The sequence below is a fragment of the Nelumbo lutea genome, chromosome 7 (assembly GCF_056320005.1).
Source record: "Nelumbo lutea isolate HS-2025 chromosome 7, American lotus-T2T, whole genome shotgun sequence".
Classification (NCBI taxonomy): Eukaryota; Viridiplantae; Streptophyta; class Magnoliopsida; order Proteales; family Nelumbonaceae; genus Nelumbo; species Nelumbo lutea.
Window position 1 is genome coordinate 48692480 of NC_142690.1, and position 26388 is coordinate 48718867.

General features: G+C 40.0%; 1 protein-coding gene across 1 annotated transcript in view; it reads right to left on the minus strand.

The window, feature by feature from the left end:
• Positions 1-2273: 2273 nt before the first annotated feature.
• The window catches only part of LOC148846301 (mitochondrial import inner membrane translocase subunit TIM14-3-like), a 32873-nt gene continuing 8758 nt past the window's right edge, over positions 2274-26388 (minus strand). Inside the window, exons 3-4 of the mRNA XM_088953991.1 lie at positions 2971-3145; positions 2274-2716 (exon numbers count right to left, since the gene is read on the minus strand). Of these exons, the coding sequence (XP_088810117.1) occupies positions 2560-2716; positions 2971-3145 (332 nt within the window). The 3' untranslated portion in view covers positions 2274-2559. The remainder of the gene's footprint in view (positions 2717-2970; positions 3146-26388) is intronic.

The following is a 26388-nucleotide window of genomic DNA, read 5'->3' on the forward strand; positions in this document are numbered from 1 at the left end:
TATTAGGGTCATGAAAATTTGGAAGAGAAGTGATCTGAGGCGTGTTTGATATTGTCTTTAAAACGTTATTTGCCTCTATTCAGTTTTATTGAGCTTGTTGTTAGGTTACAGATAAATTTATACCTAGGATACGATAGAGCCTTAGGCAAGAATCTGCAACCATTAAAATCATTCCTAACCTTGAATAATTCCTCTTGATCACACCCGATCAGATCATGACCATTAAAATCATCAATAGTCAACATCACACCAAAAATTAAATTTGTCTTATATGCACACATGTACACATGCATTGTATAGTAAGAAGCCTCCATACTCTATTCTTATATAATTCTAAGGAATATAAATAAACTCTTATTTAAAAACTTAAAACAAGTTTAATAATTTTTCAATGTGGGACAAGTTGAAAACTAATTTTAATAGGAGAAAAAACTATTTTCAAGACATATGTGCAGGTGTATTTTTCATGTAATTGATCAATCAAACCCCATTGATTTTAATCTGTAATGAGATTAAAATCCAACAGGGATAAAAAATTCTCGTCTTGTCCAAAGAAGAAACCAGCCAGTCCACCGATTCCAAGGGAGAGGGAGAGGGAGAGATTGTTAATGCCAACGTACACGGGAACGAGCAGAAAGACAATGGGTGGTGGCTAGTATAAGAAATGGTGGCAAGCACCACTACCAGGCTCTATCCATTGTCGGAGAGACGTTCTGTACCTAACTTGTTTGTTTCAATAGACGCATTAATTCTAACGAACTAAAACGACAATTAAGAATCTACTCCCCAACTATAACCCATTCTGAATTCTGACCGATTGAATTAAATGAAAGACGAAAAGAAAGGAGAAAAGAGTATCGCTTGTTGAGATATCCTTCTAACAAGTCGATGTGGGACGTGGAGTGCAAGAGAGTGTGACCAACTGTGTAATCATGGGTGCGTTCTTGTGACAATGGAACGCCACTATAACGCCCAGAGGAGCTCCGTCTATCTTCGTCCTGTCTAGTTGAGACAACGGAACGTCGAAGGACAAAAGAGTATTGCAGAAGCCTAAAAGATTTGAAGGAACGAAAACGAAAGGTACCCCTGAAAACCGAAGAACCTCAGCCTCGGTCAGTGACCCCCAACCGATGATAATTGAAAAATAATATAGACAGAAAAGAGGAGAGTAAGGGGACTAAGAGAGAGAAAAGACTAGGGGACATGAGATCACAGTGTGGTCTTGGGTTTTCGTTTTCCTACCTCTTCCCTCATTTTGCCTGTAATTGTGTTTTATTGTAGTGGTTGGTCTGAGCAGTCGCACACTCACCCTGAACACGCCAAACCCATTATCTACCAAGAGTTTATTCTACTTTAGAGGTATAAAGTATAAGGTTATAAACTACTTAAGACTGAACCATGCGGTGGTCGAGGTGTTAGACCGAGTTTTATGGGAATGTGATAGATAAAGAAATTAGATGATAGGTGAAAGGTATTTTTATTTCTTTATATGATACTTAACGTCCCTTAACGATTTTTAACCAATTTCACGGTTTTTTAAAGTTTAAATACTACAGTGGTACTATTTAAAGTTTGAGTACTAACTTAACACTACCCCTAAAGTATAGGGTACTATTCTGAATTTTTCTCTTTTTACAATTTACCTTATAAATAAATATATATTGTAAAAGTTGATTATAAATTTATTTATTTATATTATAAATAAATTAATATCAAAATTTAAATATTTATTTATATCAAAAATAAAAAATATATATATATTGAAAAATAATATTTATTATGTGTTTGATCAGACTCACAAACTACCCAAATTTAATATCATGAAACTCAAACTCTAGTCTAGCTCACAAATTGACTTGACTTGTTTATACATCCTATGCCAGGAGTATTGTATTGATAATTCAAACCTTGTGTTGCCACCACTATATAAATTCGGATATGCTCACAGAGCACGCCTCACATTGACCTTACAGCTCGTTTGAGCCGTGCATTACGAACATCTTCTCATGCATCAATACTTTAAACCGTGCCCCAAAAGCCAGGGAATATCTGTCAGCAGACTGTCTTAGATAGTACCATAACCATTTCCTTCGTTTATTTATTTATTTTTTTTTTCTTTTGAATCCCAACCAGTGCAGGCGGGATAAAGTGGTTGATTTACAGTCCGATAGAGCCTACCCTCCTTTTAAAAAACTTTTCTTAAGAAAACTATCATAGAAAATTACACCATGGTAACAGCAAAATGGTGTCAACAAAGTAAGTTTAAGAACTTGTTGGACAAAGATAACACTCTCCATGAAGGGAGTGAATTAATTATTAGGATTAAGAACATCAAAGTTATGACTGAAAATACAATCATTCAAATATAATCCAAAAACAAATCCACCTTTAGTCTTCACTGAATTACAATAAATTAGTATAAATCGAAGGAAATGTAAGTTAAATTTCTGATGACAAATAAGAACATGTCAAAATTTGCATATTTATAAAAGACAAAAACTGTGTAGAATTACAGTGAAAAATCAGTTGAGTGAACCAATCAGTCTCTTCTACGTTGTTCTAAAATGCAGAACCACCGCCCTTTGTCTTCCCCAGCAAGACATCCTTTGCCTCGTTGATCTTAGAAGCAAGATAATGGCTCCCGCCACTATCAGGGTGGTTTGCCACCATAACTCTTCTATGAGCCTCCTTTATCTTGCCCATAGCAACATGTTCCCTGAGACCCACACAAACATTTATGGTTGAAGATTTAAAATAGAGGAAGTGAATATAATGCACAACAACATTCATTGAAAATCAATGAAAAAACGTGCTACGAGCCAGGGGAATTTCACTAGACCACATAGTCCAAAGTGAGACCAAGCATGGGATTTGTCTAAAGCAAAGCACACAAGGGAGATAGGGGGCCTTTTAGTTTACTATTCTCTGGTTCTAATGTAAATGGAATGACTCTTGGAAACAGACTCGTACCTGATACCAAGTATTAATGCAGCTTCTCTTCTTGTCATGACCTGCTGAAATCCACCCTCGTAAAATCTCCGTGTACGGGGCACAACAGGGCGAGCCTTGAATGCTTTCCATGCCTGGATTAAATATCTACCTCCCAAGGCAGCAGCAGCAACTACAATACCTGCTTCAAGAGGAGCTGCCTGGAACAGGGAAATAGTGAGAAGAAAACAGAACTTAAAATATTAAGTACAATGTACCATCTTTCATAACCTAAAACTCAACCAACAGCAATCTCAAAAATTTTTATCCGCTAGAAAATTTTGATCCACAAGGTAGTAACTATAACTATTTAGTTTAAAGTATTTTTAGTGAATGATTAGAAGATATCTATTAAACATGCTTCACTATTATTGATGTAATATATATACTTTTTTAAGAGGACAATGTTTTCTCTCTATGGCTGCAAACTAGTCAAATTGAACACGGGTATTTCCATATTCAACTCCATGGGACAGATCAACTATCCAAATTTGATTTGACATTATGCATGATCTGGTGAGTGGTGACTCAAATTCAAAACCACAAGATAATCAGATGATTCTATTCAGTTACTTAAAAAATAAAAATAATAATGAGATAATAATAATAATAATAATAATCAAGTGGTCTCCTACATGCCAGAGATAAGAGAACATCGTAAGGGACTAGGAAAAAAATTCAAAAGTTGACTTAATTCAAATAAAAACAAAAATCAGTCCAGATATCCACAAGAACAAATGGTCTACTTAACCACCATCCATGCAAAAATATCCCATAAATAAGAAATTCATCAAACAACAATGCGTCAACTAAAAATCTTGGTATAAAACTGAATTGGTCTGAACTTGAAGGTTAACCTAATATCCATGGTTTTAAAAAGCTTAAGTCTTGAGGCTTAAGCCTTGGAACAGAAACTTAAAACTTGTGCCCTTGTCAGACTGAGGCATGTGCCTCAAGCCTCAAGGTGTGAGATGTAGAAAGGCATATGCCTCAGTAAAGTGCAAATTTGTCATTAAAATGTAAGAAAAATAAATATTATTTTGAAACGCTGAAGGTGTAGGGCCTTTTTGTCATTATATGACAACTAAGACGAGACAAAAGAAAGAGAACACCCAAATTGTGTTTACCCCCTCTTATCTAGGTTTCATATTTGAAATTCTTCAAAGGGTTTGGGAGAGAACCTCTTGATTCTCCCTTCATTCTCCACCAAATGGAGTCCTGTTTTTTTTTTTCATAGATTACATGCACTTGGGCAACCATAGATCTGGCTTCTGAGGTTTGATTTTTTTTCCCTTTTTTTTCTATTTAAAAATACTGTCTTAGCATCTTCTACTTCCCTAATTGATTTTGCTTGTTCTTAATTTTTTTTCTTTTTGCCTAGAATTGACCTTTGGACTTGGTTTACCTATTCTAGAGTGTTGGGCGAACAAAAAACTTTCAAAACAGGTAATGATTTTGTTTTTCTTTTTTTTTCCACAAAATCAAGTAAAAAAACAAGTTGTGACCCATTTTAATTTATTCTATATAAAATAATCTTCTGTTGATTCTTTCTACTTTCTAAACTGATTTTGTATTGCTAATTTAATGATTTATGTCCATGTGATGTGGCAAGATGTTCATGGATATTTGTTTGGTACTTTGGTTGAAACTGTTGAATCTAGCATATATTTTAACTTCCAACCTTTTAAGTTTAATGATTTTATTTGTAAATCTATTTATTGTTATTTGTTTATCTGTAATGTGCCAATTTGTATTTTTATATTTAATATACTGATTTGGTTCTTAGAATTGAGTGTGCTATTTTATAGAGTATTATATAAAAGAATTAGAAAAATATTGTAAGGTTTAAGAATTAGGAATGTCATTTTCATAATATACTAATACACAAATAAGTGTTTAAATGTATTAATTTATATTAGTTTATTCTTATTTACTTGAACCCTCATTTTTTTCTTGAAAAAATCCTAAGAGTTTAAGACTAATTTTATATTATGCATCTTGTCTATTATTTATGTTTATTGGAATTGAAATTGAACTATTTCTCTTATTTAAAATTTATAGTTTTTTTTTTTTTTGATGAACGAGTGAAGAACCCTCATTTGTCAATCTACTTGCCCGCTGAACACTATCATATTGCTAGTTAGCCCTTTCACTTTTTTAAGAAGATCTCTATAACCCCAATTACAGAATCCGGGTTCAAGAGCCACCCCACAACCGCCTAAGAATCACCTTCAATTAGTAAATGCTCCACCCCAAGCTGGTTCGTAATCAAGATCCCTAATACAGCAACTAGTATCTTTGCCCTAGTAGAGTCACCCACTCCCACTGGTCCTGAAAATAAGGAAATAATGTTGCTATCATTATTTCTTAGAACTCCTATATTTGAAGATCCCGAATTACCATGGCTACTCCAAAGTTCAGCTTAATGGCACCCTCTAGAGGAGGTATCAATTCTACCAGACTTCATTCTTCCTAATAGAGGTATTAGTCACAGCTAGGCAATTTCTCCACCCCAAGCTGGTTCATAATCAAGATCCCTTATACAGCAGCTAGTATCTCTGCCCTATTAGAGTCACCCACTCCCATTGGTCCTGAAAATAAGGAAATAATGTTGCTATCCTTATTTCTTAGAACTCCTATATTTGAAGATCCCGAATTACCATGGCTACTCCAAAGTTCAGCTTAATGGCACCCTCTAGAGGAGGTATTAGTCACAGCTAGGCAATTTCTCCAAAGATCATCAAAGGAAAAGTCAGCAAAGAAGTTTAATATTTTCAGCCAATGGATTGCCCTTGTCGAAGTACATTCCTCCACCATAGAGAGACTTCTTTCCTTTTCTAGGGAAATTTTGGCATTCCTTTCTTCCCAAATAGTCTACAAGAGAGCTGTTCTGATACATTTCCACATAATTCTCACTCTCCACGTGGATCACGTGTGCCACCCAAAAGTAGACGGATTAAACAACATACATCAGATGACAAGTTCCGCCTACATCCAAACAAAACAAAGATCCAATTCCATAAAGCTGCAATAAAAGGACAAGATATTAGTAAGTGGTAACAATCCACATTCTAAACTTTACAAAGAAAACACCAATTAAGGGATAGACATAAGGTTTCTTCTTTCGCAAGTTTTCTGAAGTACTAATCTTACCATAGTAAACTTCCTAGCAGAAAACAACAATTTTGGGGAGGGAACAATTTTGGGGAGGGGGGATAGGTCTAACCCAAACTTCTATAACAGGAAACACCCAAGGAACAGAGATGGAACTGAGGGATTTGAAAAAAGAAGCACAAGTAAAGGTGCATTTTGGGATAGGGGTCCAAATTCTTCGATCAATTTTAGTAGGATCCAAGAAGACAAAATCAAGCAAAAGTAAACTCAGAAGCACAAAAAGACTCATCATCCCTTAACCCCCTACGAAAGTCAAAGTCCCAATTTAAAGACAAAGGAAGAACTGAAGTAGAGAGAAAATTAGAGATTGGCTCTTTTTTATAACATGAAAGAGAGTAAAGAGAGGGGAAAAGATCTTTGAGGGGTTGGTTACCCACCCAAACATCTTCCCAAAACTAAACAGAAAAACCAGAACAAGTTTCATACTTGACTAAATTGAGAAAATGAGGGAATACCATGTATAGCCTTCCAAGGTGTTGTGAGAGTAGCCCAACAAGATATCTTGGCATCCCAACCATCCTTTGAACAGCCATGAATGCTAGCCACCACCTCATGCCATAACTTCTCTCTCTCTCTCTCTCTCTCTCTCTCTCTCCAAAGGCCATCTCCACAACCACTTTTCTAGTAAAGCTCCATTCTTATGAACTAAATTCCCTATCCCAAAAACCCTTCTTCCTTGCTTCAACCAACTACCTCCCATCTAATCAAGTGATCCTTTTTCACTTCCCCTAGTTCCCACAAAAAATCCCTCATTACCTTTTCTAATTTCTTAACCCCCATTAGAGGAATCGTAAAGACTGAAAGGAAGTAAATTGGAAGGTTGAAAAGTGTGACCCTAATCAAAGTCACTCTACCCCTTATGGAGAAAATTCTTTTCCAAGTTGCCAATAGTTTTTCAAATTTTTCCATAATAGGAATCTTGAACCAACTCTCTTTAGGATTGGCACCTAGGGAAAGACCTAAGCAGGTCAAAGACCAAGAGGTGGAACAATCTAAACAACCTGCAATAGACCCTACCTTCTGATCCTCCAAATTTATTCCAACCACATAACTTTTTTCAAAATTGATCTTCAAGTTGGATGCACTCTAAGAAAATTTTATTGGATTCTTAAGATTCCTCACCCTTTTCAGGTAGACCTGTTCATGGGCCAGGCCGGGCCGGGCTCGGGCCAGGCTCTTACTCTTTATTAAGAGAAAAATGTTAGGCCTGTGCCCGAGCCCGGCCCGACCAACAGGCCTACAACTTGGGCCTGAGCCCAGCCCTAATAAAAAGCCCGAAGCCTGAGCCCGAGCCCGAAGCCCGACCTAATGAAAGAAACTCAAAATTTTCCCTATTCAAATGGACATTATCTATTTTAATTCAGATGTTTTTTCCCCTATTTAAATGAACAATGGGCCTACAAGTGAATCAACAACTTTCTTAAATCAAAAAATTTATTCAAATGGACATCACATAGGGTTTTTACTTAGGTTTAAATATAGGTCGGGCCGCGCTATTCTGGAAAGCCCGAGCCTGGCTTGAATTTTATGCGGGCCGGGATTTTTGGCCCAAGGTTAAGCCCACGGGCCCAAAAGCCTGTTCAAGCCCGTCTGAGGGCCAAGCCGGGCCGGGCTAGCCCATGAACAAGTCTATTTTCAGGTCACTCCCTTCACAAGAAATAATTAATATCAACAGCATACTGAAGGTGAGTCCTCACCTCACCGAAATACTTCTCCTACCTAACCTCCAACCCCTTAGTAACTCTTTCCCATCTGCTTTTGAAACCATTCTACTCAGCATAGCAACAAGTATGAATAGGAAAGGTGAGAGTGGGTCACCTTGTCGTAAACCTCTACAAGGTAGAAAGAAGTCCTTTACCACTCATTGACTAAAACCGAGTAGTGACAAGATGATAAGCAACCAATTACCCAATTACACCATCTATCCCCAAACCCAACTTCTTTAATACCTCTAGTAGGAAATTCCAAATCACTAATCATATGCCTTCTCTAGGTCCAATTAGTTTGCAGACAAACCTTGATCGCTCGATCTCCTCATTTCTTCTACACATTCATTTGCAACAAGGATCTGATTTGTAATTTGTCTACCTTGTACAAAAGTTCCTTGATCTTGACTAATGAGAGAAGGAAGGACTGATTTGATCCTTAGGGAGAGTACTTTTGCTAAAACCTTGTAAATTCTAGTCACCAAACTAATTGACCTAAATTCTTTGAAATGTTTAGCATCAATCTTTTTGGGAATAAGATCTAGAGAAAAGTGGCACTGACTTCAGGACTAATGCCATATTTATCCTCAAATTGTCTAAAAACCTCCTTGATCTTGACAAATGAGAGAAGGAAGAACTAATTTGATCCTTAGGGAGAGTACTTTTGCTAAAACCTTATAAATTCTAGTCACCAAACTAATCGGCCTAAATTCTTTGAAATGTTTAGCATCAATCTTTTTGGGAACAAGATCTAGAAAAGTGGCATTGATTTCAGGACCAACGCCATATTTATCCTTAAATTGTCTAGAAACCTCTATTAACTCTTCTTTAACTACATCCCAACAATTTTGATAAAAAGCCATAATGAAACCAGTGATTTAAAAGGCATGCCAAGGCACACAAGCGTGGCGCATTTTAGGGTATGCGCCTAGCCTAGGTCCTAGGCATAGCCCTTTCAAAAGGCGCAGGCCTAGTACACCTAGGTGCACACCTGATATGCCTTGCACATTAGCCCAGGCATGCACCTTTTGAAAATTTGACGCTTTTTTGTTTTCTTTAAACCTAACGACTAGGCCAGAAGCTCCACCGTCGGACCCCCGTGCCACACCCCTCGAGGCAAGCACAAACAAGTCCATGTTAGTGTCTTAAATTCTTAGTTCTCACACAAAAAAATAATGATTTTATAATTTTAATTGCTTTTTAAGAAGATATCTTAGTAGGATGAATGAATGAACAACATTAACAAATAAGGGGTTCTCGGAGCTTTGATGAGCGAGCCCCCTATTTGCTAATGTTTTTCATTCATTCATCTTTCTAAAATATCTTCTTAAAAAGCAATTAAAATTATAATCATTATTTTTTGTGTGACAACTAAGAATTTAAGACCCTAACATGGACTTGTTTGGGCTTGCCTCAAGGGACGTGGCACAAAGGCGGCTCGTAGAATTAGGAATGTAATATGTTTTACATCACATTAGCTACTTGAAATAATGCAATTGAGGAAAAAAAAGAGATTGTGGGTTTTACATGCTTGAAAATGTTTTATATTTTTTATTTTATTTTTAAATTCTCATTTGAATATGCTTTACATGTTATGTTTATGTATTTTAACTTTAGATAATAGGGTTTTTAAAACATTTATTTTAAAATTTAGGTTTATATTTTTTATTAATATTATGTTTTATACTTTTTTATTTTTTTTGGCATTTTGTTGAATTTTCTGACTTTTTAATTTTTAGGCTTTTTTCTATTTTTGCGCCTTGCTTCAAAAAGGTGTGTGCCCCACCTTGCACCTTGGACGTGAATTGGCCCATGTGTCGTTTTTGCGCCTTGCGCTTTTAAAACACTAAGTAAAAACCATCTAGTCCTGGAGCCTTAGATCTATCCATAGAAAAGACAACTTGCTTGATCTCCTCTTCCTCAAAATTTCTTTTTAGCCATCCCATATCTATTCCATTCAAACTTGGCCATTAGAGGTATGTTGGTTGATCTTGATATCCATGATCTTAGTGTTGCTAGAATTAGAATTACGGGGGCGAATCCAAAAGCCATCCCCAGATCTGTGAGTTGTAGGTGAATGGCCTTTGATACAGGGTATGGATTGCGTTAGGAGCTGAAGTGATGCTATGGAGGAGCAACATAGAGTCTGAGGAAGATGATGACATTGTCAGGTTGGAAGCTAGGTGGAAGAAGAGAGAGGGTGGGAGGAGCTCGAGATAAGGGAAGAGAAATCAACCTAGAACGTGGGAAAACGATAAATGAGGTTGGGTTGTTTCGAAGTTGTTATAACTTAAAAGGAAGATGAAGGGGTAGGGGCAATCAAGGACAATCTAGTAATTTTGGAAGGAGAGGGTACAAATGAAGGTGTTAAAATTGATATATTAGGTGATGCAAAGATGTTAGTGGATGGGTAGTGTGGGCCTTGCTGCTTGGGCACCAGATTGGGCCAAATGGAGCACGTGCTCCAACAGGAGTCAAGCATAGCTCAACTAATGCAAATAACTTGTCTTATGATCACATGACTTCTAAGGAATTGTAGCTTATGGATGGTAACTTGTCCAACTTCTTCCTCTTTGAGATCTGTTTAAAGGAAGGAAAATGGGGTTTAGTCGTTTAGAGGATGACTAGTGAAGATAGATGTGGCTAAGAAACTAAGGGCAAAAAAGGTAACAGGATTAAAACATAGCACCTCAAGCTCTCTTGACGTTTTAGGTAAGAGGATGGAGATTTGGCAATGGGTGACTACAAAGTTCACGTGCATTGATGACTTGAGTTACTCCAAGTGTCTAATGGTCAAATCAAGCTCAAAGAAGTTTGTTTCCCAAGCACTTTTATTGGCTACCGAAGAAGGTGATCCACAATGATGGGCTACTGTCAAGGACAAACCTTCGCAATAGAAGAACGATTTTTCATTGCATCAAACGGGATAAAGGATGGTAGTGAAATTGTTCCAGTTGAAGAGTTGATGGATCAACATCATATGATAAGTAACAATGAGGAAAGGATGGAAAGAGCTGAGATGGAAGAAAATTCTAATAAGGAAGGCCATCCAAGGAAGAATGTGTATTTCACTACTTCAAAGAGTAAGGTCCTTTCCTATGAGTCTAGCAGTAGGGAGCTGGATCAAGACTTGGGAGAGTTGCAAGAGGCATGAACCTTAAGATGTTGTGCAAGGAAAAAGTCTTGATGACATCAGTCTTAATAGGAAAATTTTGGGGGATGGATTTAGGTAGGAAAAGAAGTGAAGACGTTTTGAAGATGCCTAATGCTGAGAATTTCACTATAGGAGAGTAAAGAAAATCAAGAGGATCTAGCAATGGGCAGCTTGTTCACATATGACATAACCAAAGCTTTTTCATTGTCTCAAGGAAGGACTTGTCGGGGACAGATTTTGTTGTAGATTTAAGAGAATCTACAAGAGGAAGGGGTCTAAAGTCAAAGCAAGAGGTCAGAATTTTTTGAAGGATAGAGGCAGAGCAATTTGTCTAGAAGTAGACTCAACCAAGAAGGCTCCAGGATTAGACTCAATAAATCAAAATTGTGAAGTATCATCAGGGGAGAGGAAGTAAAAGAATAGCATAAAGTTCAATAAAAGGAATGAAGAGGAAGAGATTGAAGAGGGAAAGGAGGATGCGGAGAAGATGGGAAGATGAAAGGGAGGGATTTAAAAAAAAAAATTTAATGGATGTTGAAGTTCAAGTTGAGGTTGAAGAGGAAAGGAGGGGGGAGGAAGATACTGGGGAATAGAGTTGAACAGCTCCCCAAGGAAATATCACTGAGAAAGGAAAAGTGGGCATTGATCAACTAGTGAACATACATGTGGCAATTGGGAAGTCTCTTGGCCTTTTCTTTTATTTTTTTTGTGGGGTGGGGTGGGGGGTGGGGAAGTGATGGTGAGGAAGGCAATTGAACATTTTGAACAAAACAAGAGGAAGGAAAGCAGTTGCAGAAGGGGGGTGAGATTTGGGAGGAAGGTGAAGGGAAGGAAATAGAATTTGTTGATAACGAGTGAGAGGAGGTTGGCTGTAGTGGTGTGGGTGTGAGGGAGAGGATTGAGAGCTTGGATGTAGTTTTTCTATGTTGGCAGCCTATTTTCTCCAAGAAGTTGTTTCAAGTTATGGTTTTTTGTTTCTTTTTGGTTTTTCAGGGGAGTTTAGGGTTGTAAGTTATTTTCAGGTCAGCATTGTTTGAGCTTTGGGCACCTAGTTTCTCCTTAGTTTTGATTGGAGGTGTTGCCTTAACACGTGTCTAGGTTGTCATTGTTTTTTTTTTCATTTTAATGGATTTTTTAACTTACGAAAAAAAAAAAAAAAAAAAAAAAACAGCCACTCACACTCAACATTCAAGTGGTCATTGCATAATTGATTTCAAGTGAGCAACAAACCAACTAGCTATCTCCTCTGGAGAATTTATTTTAACTCATGCTGTTTTAATCTTATCAATAAATAAATTGTGTTGCTGATCCAAAAAAAAAAATTATTTCAACTCCATCAACCTCAAGATTAGCTAGAAAATTCTTCTTCCTCCTCCCACTGGCCACACCATGAAATTATTTTAGTGTTTCCATCCCGTTCCTTGATCCATTTGTGCTCAGACTTTTGTCTCCCATAACTCTCCTCCCGCAAAAAGACCTCTTCTTATTCCTTCTTCAATTTCCATCTTAATTCTCATTCCTATACACTCATTATCCTTTGAGATTCCTTTACATCTAGATCCTCAATTTAGGTCATCAAGGTGGCTTTTAGTTAATCCAATAGAGGTGTAAATGGATTGAATTCGAATCAAATCATGCAATATCCAAATTTGAATTCGATTCGGTATCCAATAGATATTAAAAATTAATATTTGAATTCGAATCTGATTAAATATTCGAATATTCTATCCGGATCCAACCAATTAATTATTTTAGGTAATTAATAAACGTATAAAATAAATATTTTATTTATATAAAGTATAAATATAAAAATTATTTATATAATTTAATTATTATATATATAAATTATATAAAACATTTAAATATTTTATATATTATATATGAGAATTAAATAATTAGTCAAATTCAAATATTTATTGAATCGAATCAGGCCATATCCGAATCGAATTCGAATCCGACAAACTATTCAATATGAATAGGATATCCAAATTTGACCGATTAGATATTCGAATTTATCCAAATTCAATTTGATTATCTCGAATCTCAAATTCGAAATTGGATTTTCAAATTCTATTGACACCCCTACCTCCAATCTTCCAAATTGATCCATGTTCCACTCTCTTATTTTGGATCTCAATCTTTTTAAATTTTTGTGGAGTCTAACTCCCTTCCATTTCACCCCCCTCATTACTTTTCTTTATAAATGAGAGTAATTTTATTAAATCAAATAACAACAATACAATCAGCCTAAGAGGAGGCACAAGATGCTACCCCCCTAGGACTGAACCATATACACCAAAATTGCCCAAGCCTGAGACACAATTACAAAGTAAACCAAAATAGATCTCCCCTTGACACCCACTACTTGGCCAGAGAATCAGCCATTGCATTTGCTGATCTTCTAACCCACTGAAACCTGACAGTCATATTCCTTGTCATCCATTTAACTTTCTTTAACAGATCCCTGTAGCCCCAACAAGCTGTTTTTGGGCTAATTAGCCAGCCTACTACCACCTTGGAATCCCCTTCTACAAGCAAATTTGTCACTCCACTTTGACAGTTTGACTAGCCATCTGTATGCCTTGTACCGCTGCTAGTAGCTCTGCCCTTATTGAATCACCTTCACCCACTGGTCCTGAAAATAGAGGCAACATATTGTTGTCTTTGTCTCTCAGAATCCCACCAATTCCCGATGGCCCTGGGTTACCTTGGCAGATTCCATCAAAATTCAATTTTGTCACACCATCCAATGGGGGAATCCATTCAGCTTGTGATTTCATCTTGGTGGAAATTGTAGAAGCCACTGCAGCCCAATTTCTCCATTAAACAATGTTTTCATTTGAATACACTTTACACGTTATGCTTATATATTTTAATTTTTCATAATAGGTTTTAAAAGAATTATTTTAAAATTAAAGTTTATATTTTTCTTAATATTATGTTTAATATTCTTTTTCTGCATTTTTTTTGGTTTTTTTGTGCCTTGCTTCGAAAAGGCGTGCACGACCTTAGGTGCAGATTGCCTCTTGCGCTTTTTTTGTGCCTTGTGGTTTTAAAACATTGTTTCTAAGCCACCCCACCCTCACCCCCATTTAGATAAGGAGAGTTGTGGTTTATCTCTAAACAAAAACAGGTATCTCTACTAGATGCCCCTTAAACAGGAGCACTGTTGCGGTTTATCAAACAAGAAGGGATTGAATGGCCATTTATTAATATGTTTTGTGTAAACCATATGTTATTAGAGTAAATAGCTGTTTTAGTAATAACCTGATAGGTTGAGAACCATATTTTATCTTATTGGCACTAACTAAATGATGTTTTCTTTTTTTTCGTAGAGAGAGAGAGAGAGAAAAGCATTGACAAAACAAAGAATATGCTCTAAGTGAACAGGTCACCCGTTGGCATGTCTATCTATCTTGTGAACTGGTGTATTTGAGATGAACAACAAAGCAAAACTACTAATAACAGTTTACATAAAACCGACTTAGAGGTACAGTAGTCTCACTTTTAACAAGCATGCAATACATAAGTTGTAGTTAATTTAACTACAGATATTAAAATTAATATTTATTGTTAGAACTAATAATAATTCATCCAAATTATAAAAAAAAAATCCATAATTTATAGTTCAATTTGAATTTTATCAACCAAAATAGAAAAGGATAATGCATGAGATTTTTAGCAAAGATCATAAATTTCTTGATATCATTTCCCAAGTTATGAAAATATCATCATCATCATCCAAGTCTTATCCCAACTAATGAAAATAGAATACCTCGTCAATCTATTTTATTGTGCTGAGTTTGTTAAAAAAGAAAATAAGCTAAGAGAATGGATTACTGACAAATAAAAATAATATAATAAACAGAAAGGGATTCAAGAAACAAAATAACCTTACCATCTTGGCAAATCAAGAATTGACAAGATTAAATGCCTGAATATCAACAGATGAGTATCAGCACAGGACGAATATGCACAAATAAGGACGCTAACAACAGTAAAACCAATATCTTTATCCAAAAAAGAGGAAAAGAAAAAAAAAAATTGTTTATACTGGAACAAAGATCGATTTCCAGAACAGTATAGACAGTGGAAACAAAATAGGAGCAAATGACAACAACACTAATTTATCAAGTAAAGACAAGAAAGATTTATCTTCTTCACATAAACCCTAATTCAAAGAACCATAAAACCGAAACAGCTCGTCAAAATACCCAAAAACCCTAAACAAGATCGAAACTTGCAGCAACATAACAAGATAATCGACTCGAATAAACAAAATACGAAGTTAGTCATGAGAAATTTCACCTTTCTTTTTTCTATTTTCCCGTGGAGGTAGATGAACACCTTTTTTTTCTTATGGTGGAAGACAAATGAACAATTTAATAAGCAAAAACAGCCCAGATTCACTGGGAGATGTCCCAATACACGATTATGATGTGATGTGAGACGTTTCTACGACGCATTCTCTGGGGGCTGATTTGAACTCTAGCTTCTTTTAGCCCAAGAAATCTAGAAAGGTTAGGGGTCGGCGTCTTCAGCTGTATACCGTATCGTGCTGGATCGGCATGACATCGCCCATGTGTCACGGGGCTAGTCGACGGGCCCGTGGGGCGCTCGATTGGGGTCGAGAAAGCCTACAAATACAAGCAACAACACACAAAATGAAATAGGAGTGTATACAAATTAGACAAAAGTCACTTGTATTGTATTAATCAGTGGTAAACACAAGCACACAGTACAGTGTCGAGGGGATCTCGTGCTTAACCTTTACACGCTTATGAGCTCACTCGACTACCCACCTCCCATCAAAGAGTACGTTAAGCTTTTGGGGGAGTGACAGAATAATACATCAAAATATTGTACATGCATACTACTATTTACATAATTGTCATTGGCATACCCCCCTTACAAAAAGAGTACAAGGACCCAACCCAAAACACTTGGATGGCGTGCTGATGGCGCTGATGGTGGCTGAACCGTCACAGTCTCCCCCACTCAATTCAATCTTCGTCCTCGAAGATTCTTCCTCAGGTACTCGTCCAGCTTCTCCGCAAACGGAAGGAGGTCTTCTGCTAGCTCCCAGGTGTCTTCTTTTGTAGGTCCCTTCTACTTCACCAGGTACTCCCATTCTGATGTTTGGGAGGATTGGGACAACCAATGGTCGAGGATGGAGTCGAGGGATCGGTTCTTGGGTGGTTGGTAGGATGGGTGTGGGCGTTGACTTTGGTTTCGGGAGGTATCTTGGCTGTCGGCATTGTAGGATTTAAGTTGGCTTACATGAAAGACAAGGTGTACTTTTAGCTCGGGTGGGTAATTTGAGTCTGTAGGCTGAAGCTCCTACTTTGGCTATTATTTTGCAGGGTCCCTCATATTTTCTCACAAGCCCGGGGTGTACTCTTCGAAAGAACCTAAGGCAATGGGTATGGAGTTTTACTAAGGACAGGTCACCTATTTGGAAGTTCTCGGGTCGTCTACCCAAATCGGCCCATTTCTTCATTCTTCTGGAGGCTTTCTCTAGGGAGTCTCGAGTGATGTCAAGGCATTCTTTCCATTCCCTGGTGAAAGTGAAGGCTCGATGGCTTCTTCCTTGATGGTCGTTGGCGATGCTGTGCGGACATCTTGGTAGTTGGCCGGTGATGACTTCAAAAGGACTTTGATTGGTGGAGGAGCTCTTTTGTGAGTTGACGGAGAATTGTGCAATGTCCAGCAATCGAACCCAATTCTTCTGTGTAGCTGATACAAAAATGGCGGAGGTACTCTTCAAGGAGGGAGTTCATTCTCTCTGTCTGCCCATCTGACTCTGGATGGCTGCTGCTGGAGAAGTTCAAGTTCGAGCCAAGAAGCTTGAATAGTTCTGTCCAGAAAGCACTAGTGAATCGGGGACCTCGATCACTAACAATGTTATGTGGGACTCCCCAATATTTCACCACGTGCTTGAAGAAAAGGTAGGCCATGTCTTTCAGCTGAAAGGTGCCCTGGTGCTGGGGTGAAAGTGGCATACTTGGAAAATCTATCAACGACAACAATGATGAATGCATTGTCTCCCACTTTAGGAAAACCGTTGATGAAGTCCATGGAAACACTCTTCCAAGGTTGTGAGGGAGTTGGAAGAGGTTGCAGGAGTCCAAGAGGCTTGGCACGCTCAGGCTTGTCTTGCTGGCAAATCAGGCATGTCCTTGTGTATTCTCGAACATCTTGCTCCATATGAGGCCAATAGTAGGCATGTTGTAGAAGTGCCAAGGTACGCTACCACCTAGGGTGTCCTACCCATAAGCTGTCATGACATTCACGTAGAAGAGTCTTCCTCAAGTCTTCAACTCTCGGTACAAATATCCGCCTTCCCTTTGTCAAAAGAAGGTATTCTTCAACCCAAAACCGCCTAGTCTTCCCTTCACGAGCCGCTGTCAATAGGCTCTGAGCGATGAGGTCCTTCTGGAGTCCTTCCTTGATGCTCTTAATGATGTCTAGTCTGATCTGGCTTTGCGAGGGACCTTCACCTGTGGATAGTGTTGCAAGCTCGGCCTTCCTGCTAAGTGCATCAGCAACCCTGTTCATCGGCCCTGGCTTGTACTCTAGAGTCATGTCAAACTCCGCTAAGAAATCTTGCCATCGAGCTTGCTTAGGGCTCAGCTTCTTCTGTGACTGAAAATAACTAGTAGCTATGTTGTCAGTCTTGACCACGAACTTGGAGCCAAGTAGGTAGTGTCGCCATGTGCGGAGGCAGTGGACGATGGCTGTCATCTCCTTCTCTTGCACAGTGTACCTCCTCTCTGTATCATTCAATTTGCGGCTTTCAAAGGCGATGGGATGTCCTTCTTGCATCAAGACCCCACCAATGGCAAAATCAGAAGCATCTGTGTGTAGCTCATACGGCTTGCTTGGATCAGGCAAGTCGAGGACAGGTTCTGCTGAGACAGCTCTCTTCAAGTCATCAAAAGTTGTTTGGCAACGTTCACTCCAGGTCCACGTACTAGTCTTCTTCAGTAAGTTGGTGAGGGCAGTGGCTCGTGCTGAGAATCCAGAGATGAATCTTCGATAGTAGTTCACGAGGCCAAGGAATGAGCGAAGTTCGGTGACCCTGATGGGCGGTGCCCAATCTTGAATGGCCTTGACTTTGGCTGGATCCATGCTGATTGTGCCTACTCGGATTATATGTCCGAGGAAGGTCACCTCTTCTGTGGCAAAAGAACATTTCTCCTTCTTAACAAATAGATTGTTGTCCCGCAAAACCTGGAAAACAGTACGGAGGTGGTCAACATGTTCCTCCAGGTTTCTACTGTAAATTACAATGTCATCAATATACACAACCACAAATTGGTCTAGGTAGGGATGAAATATTTTGTTCATCAATGTACAAAAGGTGGCTGGAGCATTGGTGAGCCCAAAGGACATGACCCGAAATTCGAAGGACCCATATCGTGTAACACAAGTTGTTTTGTGTTCATCTCCTTCAGCTATGCGCACTTGATAGTACCCCAACCTCAGGTCTAGCTTGGTGAAGTACTTGGCCCTGCTGAGCTGGTCAAAGAGGTCGGCCACCAAAGGTATGGGATATTTGTTCTTGATGGTGAGCTTGTTGAGAGCTCGGTAGTCAATACAGAGCCGAAGAGATCCATCATGCTTCTTTTGAAACAGGACTGGTGCTCCAAAAGGGGCCTTAGAATGCCGAATCAATCCAACATCCAACAACTCATTCAACTGCTTTCGTAGCTTGGCCAGCTCAGGAGGAGACATTCTGTATGGCGGGCGTGCCAGTGGTTTGGTTCCAGGCTCCAACTCAATCTTGTGATCAACTTCTCTCCTTGGGGGAAGCTTCTTCGGCAATGTGGGAGGCATGACATCCTGAAATTCTTCTAGTGCCATAGCAATCGCTGGCGGGATATGCCCGGTTGGTGGGTCAGGCAAGTCGGAGTCCACCAATGTAGCTAGGTAAGTGACATGTCCTTTCCGCACTCCATCCTTGAGTTGCAATGCTGAGAGCATCTTGGGGGTGGACGTGGTCTCTGGCACAACTGGAACCATGCAAGGAGCCTAATCTTCGAATATGCACACTTTGTTGAGGAAAGGCATGGGCACCGCCTTTACTTGAGTTAAGAAGTCCATGCCGAGAACAACCTGAAAATCATCCATGGGCACGACTGAGAGGTCTATCGTCCCTTCCCAGTCACCAAGTTGCAAGACCACCCCATGAGCTACACCTTGTATGGGTTTGGCGTTAGAGTTCACAGCCTTCAACCATCCAACTTCCTTGGTAGGTGCGAGTTCTACTCGGGATGCCTCCTCCATAGAGATAAAGTTCTGGGTAGCATCTGTATCCACCATGGCTCTTGTGGGCTTACCATTCAAGCGAATGTCTACATACATTAGTCCCTTCGGCTTGAACTTCGATGGTCCTTGCGGGCTCGTCTTCTTCTTCATTGCATTGAGTCTTCATAGAGCCCCCATTCTTGTCTCCCCTGGTTCCTTCTCCTCCTCGCTATGCTCATCATCACTAAGCTTTGCAAGCAAGGCATTGAGCTTCCCCCGACTAGGACAATCCTTAGTCCAATGTTTTCCCTTACAGATGAACCATGGTGCCGGAGGTGTTCTCTTCACAAATTGGCCACCCCTGTATCCAGAGTCTCCTTCGGGTCTCTTGTAGAACTTCATAGTGTTGGGTTTACTTGGCCCAGAGTCTCCCTTGGGCGTGTAGTAAGGTTTCCTATCACCTCCAACCTTCCCTACGCCTTGATATGAGTTGGGTTTGGGGCCGTCTTTGCTTGGTCATCTATTGTCTACCAATTGTTCAGCAACGGCCATGGCTGTGGCGAGGTCCTTCACACCTCGTCTCTGGAATTCAAGCTCGGCCCATTGTTGTAGGCCGTCCATGAAGTTGAAGAGCAGGTCTTTATCTAACATGTCCGTGATCTCGAGCGATAGTGCGGAGAACTCCTTCACGTACTCATGCAATGAGCCCGTGTGTTTTAGGTTTTTGAGCTTCCAACGGGCTTGGTACTCCACGTTCTCTGGATAGAACTGGCGCTTTATCTCGCTCTTGAACACGGACCAGGTATTAATGGAGCATAATCCTCGCTCCGCATCAGCACATCTCCTGCGCCACCATAACATAGCAACATCAGTAAGATACATAACAACAGTACGCATCTTGGCCGCCTCCTCAACAAGTTCGGCGGCGGTGAAATATTGTTCCATTTGCCACAGGAAGCTGTCAAGCTCTCAAGCATCGTGGGTCCCTGCATATGAGGTAGGCTCGCAGGCTTTGATCTTTGGAGGGGCTGGAGCAGCAGGTGTGCTGGCTATATTGGCCATCAGCCTCTTCAGAAGGGTCACTTCGCCCTTCAAGTCTTCGAGCTGGATCTGTAGGCACTTCACCAGGTCTTCTAGTGGGTTGTCTGGCTTGTTGGAGCTATCACCGGACTGGTCCTCCAATCTTTCCACGACCGAAGCTACGGTCTCAAGGTTGAGTTGAAGCTCGTCCACGCGGTCACAAGTTTCTCCAACCACTGCTTCACAGCGCATGATGCGCTTGTCCATGGTTGCAAGCTTGTCAACTGACTTGTCACGCTTGCTATGCTTTGAACTGACGCCTTTGTCTTTGGGAGAGCTATCTCTAGGCTCGTCCTCATAATAAACCCGTAAGATCCCTTCTTGGATCTCCTCTTGCGTGTCAAGATTCTTCATCGGGCTGGTGTTGTTGCGGGGCACGACAGGGACTCGTTGGGCTTGACAACTGCTAGTGTCAACGTGGCTCTGATACCAACTGTCACGGGGCTAGTCGATGGGGCCCCGTGCGGCACTCGATTGGGGTCGAGAAAGCCTACAAATGCAAGCAACAACACAAAAGGAAACAAGAGTGCACACAAATTAGACAAAAGCCACTTGTATTGCATTAATCAGTGGTAAGCACAAGCACACAGTACAGTGTCGAGGGGATCTCGTGCTTAACCTTTACACGCTTATGAGCTCACTCGACTACCTACCTCCCCTCAAAGAGTGCGTTAAGCTTTTGGGGGAGTGACAGAATAATACATCAAAATACTGTACATGCATACTACTATTTACATAATTGCCATTGGCATACCCCCCTTACAAAAAGAGTACAAGGACCCAACCCAAAACACTTGGATGGCGTGCTGATGGCGCTGATGGTGGCTGAACCGTCACACATGGGCGGCCTGTGATTTTGGCGGGCCGAGCCGGGCCATGCTTCCCTCCCCGGGATATTTTGCCAGCAAGGTCCCCGAGCCTATGCGGGCCTGTGTTGTGTCATACCATGCCATATTATAAGTAGGCCTTGGGTCATCAATCGGGTTAATTCATGAGAGGTATACTTTTTAAATAAATAATAAAGTTAAAATAAATGAATAAAATAGACAAAAAAATTAAAAAAAATCTTAAAATTTTATTTTATATGAATTTTGATGCATACAATTGTTTATATATACAATAATAAAATAAAATAGTATAATAAAATTATATATTAATATATAATGCACAGCTAATTAAAGGAAACAAATCAATAAAAAATAATGCAATGCTAATTCAAGTTAATAGGAAAAACTATGGAAACTCAAATTCTACCTCTACTTTCAATTTGGTAGAGGCGTCAATGGACCAGTTTTGGGTTGGACCCATCCAAATCAAAATCAATTTTGATGGATAGAATGAACCAATAAGATATATTGAATTGGACGAGTCCAGACTTAATGGTCCAAAATATTTATTGAGTTTGATTGGACCTGGCCCATCCGTAATGGATTTATATTGGATTGGATTGGATTGAACCAATTTTTGGTCCATTGATAGAAGAAAAGAATATTATGTATCAAAGGACCACGTTTGGATTAGAACCAATTTCAATTAAAATCAATTTGAACATATTGGAGGTTCAAACATTGAATTGGATTTATGCAAAATAGTCCAAAATATTCACTAGATTGGATTGGACCTAGTCCATCTGCAATGGACTCATATTGAACAGGATCGAATTGGACCAAATCCAGTTCAATTGACACCAACAAACATTGGTAGGACCCAACCAGTGATGTAATTAATGCTTTTAAAGACGGTTAATATGAAGTAATAAATTGTTTACTATATCAGACGAGAGATTTAAAAAATGTTCACCTTACCTTAGAGTTGGAAAAATATATGATGTCAAAAAGAAAAACTAGGTATTTTTGATAAAAAAATATTCAGGATGGAAAACTTATGGCCGATTTTTTCAAAATATGATCCATAATGACCCATCTTGATTGTCTTCTTCGCCAGCTTGTTAAAAATGGGTCACGCGGAATCGACGACATTTTTACTCCATTTTTTTACCATCGATTTTCTGTAAATGGTAGGGACCATCTAGAACCATCCCAATATTGTATTCTTTCTTATTTCCTTTCAAAATTTCATGGAAAATGTTTACACCAAATACAAAGGAGATGTGATGAGGGTAGATTTGGCCCTCCAGTGGAATTGTGACACATGGCACCTCATGCCAACTAAGTGTGGCCTCTTGACAGCTCGCCATAGGTAGTTCGCCATAGGCAGCTCGCCACAGGCAGCTCGCCACAGGCAGCTCGCCACAGGCAACTCACCATAAGCAGCTCGCCACAGGCAGCTCGCCATAAGCAGCTTGCCATAGGCAGCTCACCATAAGCAACTCGCCACGGGCAGCTCACCACAGGCAACTCGCCACAGGCAGCTCGCCATAAGCAGCTAGCCACAGGCAGCTCGCCCTCATAGCCTGGCAACTTAGACAACTCGGCATTGCATAGGCAACTCGCCACTAAGCAACTCGCCACTTGTAGGGTAGCTCGGTACAAGAGTAGTTTGACGTATCGCAGGAAGTTCTCCGACCTAACAACCTGGCCCAGACATTGACCCGTCGACTGACACAAGCGCCGACCTGACAACCTGGCCCAGACACCGACCCGCCGACTAACGTAGGCACCGCCCTAACAAACCTGGCCCAGGCGCCAATCTGGCTGCCTGACACAAGCGCCAGCCTGACGACCTTGAGGAGTTCACCACCGTACCCCGGTTCTGACAGGATGTGATGAGTCTTACCGTTTGGAGGCTTTTCACCCACCTAACCCGCGAGGACTCCAGTATATAAGGACTTCACCTCCCCAAAGGGGGGGAGATGGAAAAAATGGAGGTAATCCCTGCTCTCTAGCTCTCTCGTTTCTCCAATATCATCTTCAAAGCTCTCTACAATCAGAGTGCTAACTTAAGCGCCGGAGAGTCCCCACCGGGAAAATACCCCTAGGTCCTCTGATTCAGTTCTCGCAGGTCCCTTGGCTCCTGCCGTCTACAAAGAGGAGGGAAAAAAGGATGTTCTCGCAGGTCTCTCGGTTCCCGCCGTCTACAAAGAGGAGGGAAAAAAGGATGTTCTCGTAGGTCCCTCGGCTCCCGCCGTCTACAAAGAGGAGGGAAAAAAGGATGTTCTCGCAGGTCCCTCGGCTCCGGCCATCTACAAAGAGGAGGGAAAAATGATGTTCTCGCAGATCCCTCAGCTCTCGCCGCCTACAAAGGAGAGGAAATCGCCGCATGCAGAGGGTAGTCGGGTTGCGCTGCACTAGGGAGCTCCACCCTCCTCTGAGTTGCAGGCCGCCTAGGAGCAGGTCAAATGACGAGTCCACCAGGGAGCTCGCCACCAGGCAGTTCATCACCAGGCAGTTTGTCACCAGGCAGTTCGCCACCAAGCAGTTCATCACCAGGCAGTTCGCCACCAGGGAGCCTGCCACCAGGCAGTTTGCCACTAGACAGTTCGTCACTAAGTAGCTCTCCACCAGGGAGCTCGCCACCAGGGAGTTCGCCACCAAGTAGCTCATCACCAAGGCACGTCACCACCAGGTCAAATAACAAGGTACTTAGCCAAAAAATTTTATACATCACAAAAAATGGTATGTGACCAAAAACGGTTACATCAAGATGGATAGTTGAAACAACGTACCTAGGTTGCAGGGGTAGAGCTAGGGGGGACCCAGGGGAGTCATGGCCCCCCCTATGGTTTACAAATTCCCCACCGAAAAACAATTTTTCATGTAAATTTTCTCCTCTCCCCACTCTCCATCTCAATGGTTGGCCCCTCCTATGGGTCCATCCATACTTCATTTATGTTTTGGCCCCCTTATAACAATTTCCTGGCTCCGCCCCTGCTGGGTTGAGGATGTTCGTGACTTCCACTTACAGGCTCCAAACAAGTTATTTCTGCAACAAAAAAAAAAAAATTACAGGGGTTTGCAATGACTAACTTGAATCGATAGTAACTTGCAGTGACCAACTTGCAAGTTGTCAAGAAACTCAAACCCTATTAGCTTCACGATGAGAAATGAAGCAGGGGACTGATGAGATACTCATGAAGCTAAAACTTAATTGTATAGCCGCAGTGTTACGTTATTGCAACTTCACAAAAAAGAATTATTAAAACTTTAAAACTAAAAAATTAAATTGAAACATAAAATTTCTCAATCACTTCTCTCAATGTGAAATGGTTTTTCCAATCATGTAGAGGTAGTTTATGAAAAATGATTTGAAAACACAAAAACATTATGCTGAATGAAATGATTGGAAAATAATAAAAATTCAAAAACAAAATTTTGGTAAGTAAAAATAAATGGGGTAAACTCCGACACTAATAGAGGTAGTTAGGGATAAAAGGCAAAGTAAGCATCCTTCATTAGGGGAGACATAGAGTTGCCTATAATCAAGGGGATTAAATATGTTTTAAAAGAGGAAATTAGATGCGGGGTCTTGGTTGGATGAGATAAATAAGGAATGGTTTGGGGAGTGATAAGTTTTGGGCAAAAATAGGGAGATTGCCATGTTGAGGCGGCAATTCCTTGGGCATTTATAAGGAATCTTGCACGCCTTCTAGAAATGCAAGATTGGGATAATGAAGAAGAAAGGCCATCTAATGTGGTTTGCTTTACTTTAATATATATATACTAGTAGGGACCCGTGCATTGCACGGCCTTTGTTAAAACAATTTCAGGCAATAGAGCTAAGGGTGCAAGTTAAGAGTAACCAATTCAAGCCCAACCCGATTCAATCAAAGTTTTTGCACAGGTTGGTTTGCGCTTTAGAAATTTAAAGTGGGCTTGAGCCAAAAATATTCTGGCTTAAACTTAGATATTGGGCTTACGTTGAGGCCTCGGGTATTAATCCAATGCAATTTAAGTTTGCCCAACATTTTATGATATATATCTATATATATTACCAACCTATTCTAACCGGAAATTGAGGTACAAAGCTCAATATGCCCAAGCCTAAGCCTAGTCCGAGCAGGGATGGCAATAGAGTGGGTTCAATGAGGGTTTTGTAAATTCTAGACTTGATTTTGAGAATCCAAACCCTCCCTGCACATGAAAATACAAAATCCTCCCCATATACAAGGGTAGGGTGGGTTTGGTTTAAAACCCGCATCTAATTTCCTATTATTTCTTGTTATATAAAAGCAATAAATAAGTAAATTAACATAAATAAACAACAAAATTTCCAATTATTTGATTAAGATGTAAAAGAACACAAACTATCAATTATCCTTTACATCTAATTCAAAATATTATTAAATTCAACACCTAGTACATAAAGTTTATATACTTTCCAACAATATGTAGGTTGAGGGGGTTGGGTTTAGCCTAATACCATATCCTACCTGTAATGTACAGATTGTAGAATCCCAAAACCCGATTTGCCCCAAACCCATCATTCAAACAAAAAAACCCACCCCGTTGAGGTGGGTAGGGGTGGATACCCACTAGGTAGGGTAGAAATTGCCATCCCTAAGATTGAGATGCTTAGTTAAGGTTGAGTTGGGCCTAGGTTGGTAAACGTAGGCTTAACCTTGAATTGGACCAATCTTGAGCTTGAGGTTTGAGACTTAGGATTGAATTGATCATCAACCTGACCCAATCCACTCAAATTGCACCTAGTAGGGACCCGTGTGATGCACAGGCTTTGTTAAGCGAAATCTAAACAATCAAAGCACATAAGGGGGAGTTTGATTGCACTTTTTAGTCTAAATCAGAAAACATTGCTTTTCATACCTCATACTCATTTGGTTTCTCCTCTTAAAATTGATCTGAATTTTGTTTTCAAATCTGAAAACTTTAGAGCGCAGGTTGACTCTTAACGCACTCAGACGTGTTTCAAAGCTGGTGCATAGTTGAAACTACCCTTCCAATCTTTTGGAAATGACGTGCGCTACCCCTGATTAACCCCAAACCCAAAAAACCTTGTCACTATTGTGTTTTCTCGAGGAAGAAGCGCTGCTCATGAATACAAGCTCCAGGAAGAACCTCTCTCTCTCTCTCTCTCTCTCTCTCTCTCTCTCTCTCTCTCTCTCTCTCTCTCTCTCTCTCG